At 34.9% G+C, this 6850-nt stretch overlaps 1 protein-coding gene across 1 annotated transcript; it reads right to left on the reverse strand.

The window, feature by feature from the left end:
* Positions 1-288: 288 nt before the first annotated feature.
* Positions 289-6176, reverse strand: LOC118044808 (pyruvate dehydrogenase E1 component subunit alpha-1, mitochondrial). The gene is made up of 8 exons (XM_035053296.2): positions 5331-6176; positions 5165-5244; positions 3784-3861; positions 1873-1968; positions 1702-1773; positions 1438-1491; positions 1219-1284; positions 289-679 (listed from the first exon to the last, which is right to left on the reverse strand). The coding sequence occupies exons 1-8, from the start codon at positions 6019-6021 to the stop codon at positions 635-637; spliced, it is 1182 nt and encodes a 393-aa protein (XP_034909187.1). The 5' UTR covers positions 6022-6176; the 3' UTR covers positions 289-634.
* Positions 6177-6850: the final 674 nt, after the last annotated feature.

A 6850-nucleotide genomic window follows, 5' to 3' on the forward strand; every position in this document is an offset into this window, starting at 1 on the left:
GATGTAAATGAGAATTTAACCACCATTAACTTCCTACCAAACATACACTTCATTTCCAGGGCTTCTTGTGGCTCCACTTTTCTATATTACCTTTTTTTTTTTCCCAGGATTTTAGTCTCCTACAATCAAGAGCATCATGCAACATTTAGGAGCTTGTGTTAATCTATTTACAAAATAAACCTTTTAACTCATGACTAATTATCGATCTATTTTATTTTAATTCTACATTCATTAATTTTTATATGAAGTAAAACTCAGGAGTATTAAGAATATATTTTCCAAGTCAAATTGACACAGAAAATGGAAAGGTCTTATTGCTGTCAATTTGACAAAAGCTGAAAAATTCTTGGCATATCATGTCCGGATGCTCTTGTATTCTTGAGCACATTACCAGCTCATTCAACAAAAATCATAGAAACTTGTTGTAGCTCAACGAAAGAAAAACTACACTGGAAAAAATAGTTTTGCCCCACAACTTGAGAAGAAACAGTTTTCTATACAAAAGTGAGGGGGAAAAAATTAGGCAGGAAGAAATGCATGCTCATCTTCACTTATTCTATCATTTTCAATAGTTACTTGGTACGGAGATTTGGAGGCTGTGGGGCATCAGAAAAGTTCCCGTCCAAGTTTGAGCTCAGGGAAGCACAGCTCTAACTTCTTTCCTGTCAGCTCCATATGCCTGCAATTCAAAACCATGAAACCATCACCATCAGCTATCTGCTATAAACCATCATACTGGCGTGTTATGTCAGAAAAAGAGAAAGAAAAGGGAAAAAATTTCATGTTGCTCGTGTGAAAGACCCTAAAGTACTCGCATTTTTGTGTAAAGTTAGAAATATCACAGGAAACAAGTAGAAAACTCTGACTGGAAGGAGTAAATTGTCTTGATCATAGTCAATAATCATCTGCTGTATTCAAGGAATAAACATATAACATCCACATGTGCTCACGAGAGTGGGCGAGAGAGAGACAGAGAGACTTATTTTTAAGTGCTTTTTGTCTTTTACCATCCCTATTTTACCCTCTATGATACTATATCCCCATCAAGTAGTTATAGACATTTATTGGACAAAAGTGACCAAGAAACTCGTATTGGCAGTACTTGAGAAGAAGGTTTTTAGATGTTCAGAACTATCCTAAAAGGAAATATACAAGTCGAGGAACAAAAAACATTTGATACACAAACAGATAGTCGAAAAGAAAGGAAACCTTTATTACCTCAACTCCCATACCCTTCGCGTATACGTTTGTGAAAAGTTCTGAAGGTTCTGGCATAGGACTTTCCTGTAAAAACAATTGAAAAGGAAAAAAGAGGCATCAAAAAACCATGAAGATTTTGAGAAAACTCAAAAAGCAAAACCAGTGAGACAAGGAAAGAGTTCCTTCAACAAATTAGGTTACAAAGCATTTAAAATTAAAACAACATATGGTTCTTACCTTGGCTTGAGCAATGGCTTCATCTACTTGTTTTCTCACTTCTTTTTCAATATCCTGAAAAGTATAGGAAAGCAATGCAAATCTGTTTACATTCGATCATGATAACATAGTTCTGAACTTCATTGTAATTGTGAGAATCTTCCTCAAGACATGAGGAGAGAGAGATGGGGCAAAATCTATTACTAAAAAGTAACATTACTTGATAACGGAAGACATGATTGTCCAGAATTCATGTAAGAATGCAATCCAAGTTCACAAAATTACCTTTAGCTCTTTCTCAGTAGCTAGATCATGGATCGCTATCAACTTTCTTATTCTTTCAATTGGATCACGTTCCTGAGGATTATATCACAGACCAAATTATACATGAAACATCTGAAATAGTAAACGAACTTTGCCTTTGAAAAAGAAATGCTGAATAGAACATGCAATAACCTGTCTCACGCCACTGATCTCGTCACGGGTACGGTAGGTGCTCCCAGGATCAGACATAGAGTGACCATGATACCTATAGGTATCCATTTCAAGTATCTGACATGAGCATCAAAAAATAAAATAAATAAACAAATCAATTTGATAGAGTGAGAATCAAGAATTGCAACACAGGGATACAATCAACTACTTCCATTGCCAGCTGATGTGACAGTAACAAAATATTACCAGATTAAATTGTGTTAACACTGATACAGACAGGATTTTGGTGAATTCTATAAATTTTTACACATCCTCGCACATAATCTCGGGCCTCACATAATTTCAGCTACGAGCAGATGTCAAAACATGGCATTTTCTTTGGAATTTGGATAAGCTGATTCAAAATATAAATTTACTGAAAGGCTAAAGGAATAGTAAAAGAAACCAACCAAGCCTTAATGCCTTAAAGTGTGCACTAAACAATTTCAGCTGTGAGCATATTTCACATGGCTTGTGTTTGGATTCTGGATAAGATAGACTTACACATAAATAAATTTTTCAAAAAGGCTGAAACAATAGTAAGAATCAATAAAACAACCCAGCCTTAATTTCCCATAGTGTTAAAATCAACCAACGATTTATAGCATGATTCTCAATTAACAGATATGTCCTCAACTTTCTTAAAGACAGAAAATCTAACCAAATTTGTTTGTCAGACCTATCTAGGATCATGCATATCCCTTGACACATTGATGATATCAAAGCTCTCAAGACAATGTCTTAAGCAGTAGCTCCGAAACTGCAGCTTCATAATAGGGAGATTGCCCATAATTTCTCAAACTTCCAAGAGGTTTTAACTTAAAATAACAGTTAGAATAATCATTTTCCAGGAAAAAAATGTGTTCTGATGATATATCATGATTGAACACGGATTTGCATCTTCAACAATGCATAGCTCCGTTACTTTCAGCATTATTTATTACATAAAAAATGCTTCAATCTTTCGCTGTACAATGGCTTTATTTTGGAGAAACAAGATCACAAAATGTTATCGAATTAACAATCAATGGTTAGAAATTGGCGTCAATGAAAAATGGTTAAATAGATAACTGCACAACAGATTCCCCTGTATCCAATGAGTCCAGAACACTGGCATGCTGGTCAGTTTAATTAAGAACCACTCACCAAACTTATAATTAGTAAGCACAGCCATGTGCATCATCCAACCGAGCTCCTAGATGAGTATCAGATGTGTTTATTCCATGTAAAGATTTGCAGCCCCCCTTATTGTGCCCAAGATAGTTCACTTACAGTTATCTAGTAATTTAAGCAAACCAAATTACTTCATTTATTTAACAGAGGATATAATCTTATCAAATTCTTTTCATCGAATCCTAGTAGAAAGTACTATGTGCCCTAAGGAAATAGATCATAAGCAAGTTTATGTCATTACTCTGTGAAATGTTCAGTCAGACTGTCCAGGATCTGGCAAACTCAAACTCAGGCTAGAATCCTGAACATACTCAATTGCACTTTGATGGGCTTACAGCCTTAAACTATCAAAGCATGGCTTGTCCAAAGAAATGCAAAAAGGATAGGATAACCTAGCCTCAGAAAAAAGAAAGTGCATACCTTGAATACACTTGCTTCTTAGATAAGCAGGCTCTAATACAGCATAAATCATATTGAAAAAAACAGGAATCCCTTTGGAACAAGCTATATAATATTGTTATTCAAAGCATCAATATACCATTAAATGACATTAAATAGCTGTTTAATTACCAAGATCCAAATTATAAGTGATGGGAAAGAACAAACCATTGGAATGACTTCTTGAAGAGTTAATAAAAGAAGAAAGAATGAAGATCAAAGCCTCAAAATCAAAGGACCTTAAAAACACATGCACAACAACTGGACAGAATTAAAACTCACAATGGGTCCACTCTTTAAGGCGTGCTCCTTTGCAAATTTGCATGCTTGTTTCACAGCAAGAGCATCCATGCCATCTACCTGTTAACAAAAACTATGAAGTATGAAACAAACTCAAAAACCTATTATGTTGTGGTAGAAAAATCCCAGTAACCAGCCTAACCCAAATTCACTGAGACACAAAAAATTCAACAATTTTCATTTCATTCAAAAAGACCAATTCCAGCCAAAGCTGAAAGCATCAATCAAGTAAAAAAAAAAAAATCATTTTCACATCACCACACACTCTTGAAAAACTTTGCATGTTTTTTTTTAACATGAAAAGTATATTCAAAACTATCTCCAAGCAATTGACCAGGAAATGCTTAAAAAAAGTCCTAGATTGAGAGTCTGAGATCAATGACAACGTACATCCAGAAACGATATCATGAAAGGAGCCAAAAAGTTCTGAGAAATCATGCTATATTGACAATGTACATACAGCACAGCTTCATTTGCAAAGTACGGGTTAACTTTTTCTATCAGGATTAACGCTCCATAACTAAACTTTGATGAAATGCAGAAAAGATGGAGAATACCACATGCTGGCAAGCAGACAAAAAGAAAAACACTGGAAACTCTTAGAAATACATCATAAAGGATAAAAATCATTTGGGATTTATCATGACATAGTTGCATGCTTTTTATGTTATAACTTGATTGCAAGTATTTGCAGCACCAATTTTGCTATTAGAATACATCATAAAGGAAAAAAGTCATTTCGAATTTATCATGACATGGTTGCATGTTTTTTATGTTATAACTTCATTGCAAGTTTTGCAATAACATCTATCATTCCTTTCTTTTGAAAAGACAGTAAAAAGCACAAGGCAAAATATTTTGCTACATCTTATGCGTCATAATATAGTCTTCAAATGGAATAGCTTTATGAGTGGCCCATGAAATTTCCCAGTCAACAAAATACTGCAAGAGGCTAATTTCTAAACTAGCAATTCAAACGAGAAACTAAAGTGAATCCAGTCAGCAATTCCTTAATAGCATGCTGACTTTGTTTCTTAACAACATAATGGGAAAGGAAAAGAAAAGAAAAAAAAAACCTAGAGTTAAAACCTTTCTCCATCATGTAAGACTCACAACATAAACATTTAGCCATTCAAAAGTACATAATATAACTGTGATTACTCCCATCTATTATACAGCTAGAGAATATGATAACAACATACATTTAAACAATAGAACAGAATAGGCATGGTTACTTTCAAAACAACAACACACATAACATTCCCATTTCTCTATGATAGAAACAATATAATAATTATAGTCAGTCAATAAAACCCAAAATTTCAACAGAAAATAAAAGCACAAATGCAAGATTGTATATTACCTTCAAGCCAGGAACATAATCTCCACGCTTATAGTATGCTGGACTCTTGGCGGCTCTCCACTCGGCTGTCCCCATTCCATCTGCGCCAAAAACACATTTCATCCAATTGACAAACAGAAGCAAATGGAAAATAATAATAAATAATGAAATTATTTATGTATCTCACAATGATTATTCTCGCAGACCAAAATGATTGGAAGATCCCAAAGAGCTGAGATATTAAGAGCCTCGAACAACTGTCCTTGATTAGCAGCACCATCTCCATACAAAGCAAAGGCGACGGCATCGTCCTTGTTATACTTATGAGCAAATGCCAATCCACAACCTAACGGTACTTGAGCTCCTACAATACCATGCCCTCCATAAAATCCACTATTTTTCTTATAGAAATGCATGGACCCACCTTTCCCACTCGAACAACCGCCCTGTCGTCCCATCAGCTCCGAAAATATCTCCAGGAGGGTCCCACCTCTCCCCAGAAACGTGCAGTGGTCACGGTAGGCAGTTATGATGCTGTCGTTTTTGGTAATTGCAGCCTCCATACCAACGGCCACGGCTTCTTGACCGTCGTAGAGGTGGCAGAATCCGCGGATGAGCTTGGCCTTGTATAGAGAGTCGGCGGCGATCTCCATACGGCGCATGGTGGCCATGTCGCGGAAGAAGGAGAGGAGCTCTTGGGGACTGGTATCGACGGTGCGCGATGGTGGATCGCATCTGTGAGTGGTGAAGGGAATGGAGGTCTCGATTGTGAGGGGATCAGTTGAGGTAGAGATCGGACGGCGGAGAGAAAAGGCGGTGGCTAGAGGTTTGAGGAAATTGGATCCGGAGGCAGATGATTTTAGGTGTGATAAGGCCATCTCGACCGCCGGTGTCTTTCGTTGTATGGGTGGGAGAGGTTTGAATTTGAAGGGCAATGGAGGGGTTTGGTGAGGGTCAAGAAGACACGAGGAAGAGTTAGCTTTGGTTATTGGCGGCGGTTGGAAAGGTCTCCTGTGATATTTTTTTTATTAATTTTGCTGTTGGTGGGATATATTCTTTTTTAATAAAGAGTTTTGGATGGATATTATTCAAAGAAAAAGAAGTTTAAGGATATACGTCAATGGTTGTTTTTTTAAGTATTTGTATTTGAAAGTAAATTAAAATAAAAATTTTTTTATTTTTTAAAAATTATTTTTTATATTAAAAAATATTAATTCAAAATAAATATTAATTTAAAAATAAATAAATCTTTTGAAAACGTAAAAAAAAAAAACAGAACTGTAGCGTAGTATGTCTGCTTTGAGTCTTTGACTCGAGAAATCACTAGTTAATCATGACTTTAACGAAGTTTTTATTGTCTAGATGCTGTCCTGTTTTTTTTATAAAGTAAATTGGTACGACCAACACTTGTAACACAGGATGAAAAAAACAAGTGAGCAACAAGCCTACCTCTTTTTTTTATATATATAAAAAAGAAATATATTTTTGCTTTTATTAAATATTAAATTAATATTTTTTAATGTATTATTATAAAAAATAAAAAAATCTAAGAAAAAATCATATTAATATATTTTAAAAAAAATAACATATATCACATTATTATACACAAGAAAATATAATGATTAGAGGTTAAAATTGGTAATTGAAGTAGTAGAGGGGATTTTATTCACAAGCTATTGATTTTCCACGTAAAAACAGTGTTTGAAT

This window comes from Populus alba, chromosome 10 (assembly GCF_005239225.2).
Source record: "Populus alba chromosome 10, ASM523922v2, whole genome shotgun sequence".
In the NCBI taxonomy this organism is placed as follows: Eukaryota; Viridiplantae; Streptophyta; class Magnoliopsida; order Malpighiales; family Salicaceae; genus Populus; species Populus alba.

Bases quoted from the DNA above. Each gene is read 5' to 3' on its own strand.
- LOC118044808 (XM_035053296.2), bottom strand. From the start codon at position 6,021: ATGGCCTTATCACACCTAAAATCATCTGCCTCCGGATCCAATTTCCTC. The intron at 1,774-1,872 runs GTTATTGCATGT...TATAATCCTCAG, and splicing joins AGATCAGTGGCGTGAGACAG to GAACGTGATCCAATTGAAAG. The intron at 1,285-1,437 runs GTAAGAACCATA...TTGTTTTTACAG, and splicing joins AAGCCATTGCTCAAGCCAAG to GAAAGTCCTATGCCAGAACC.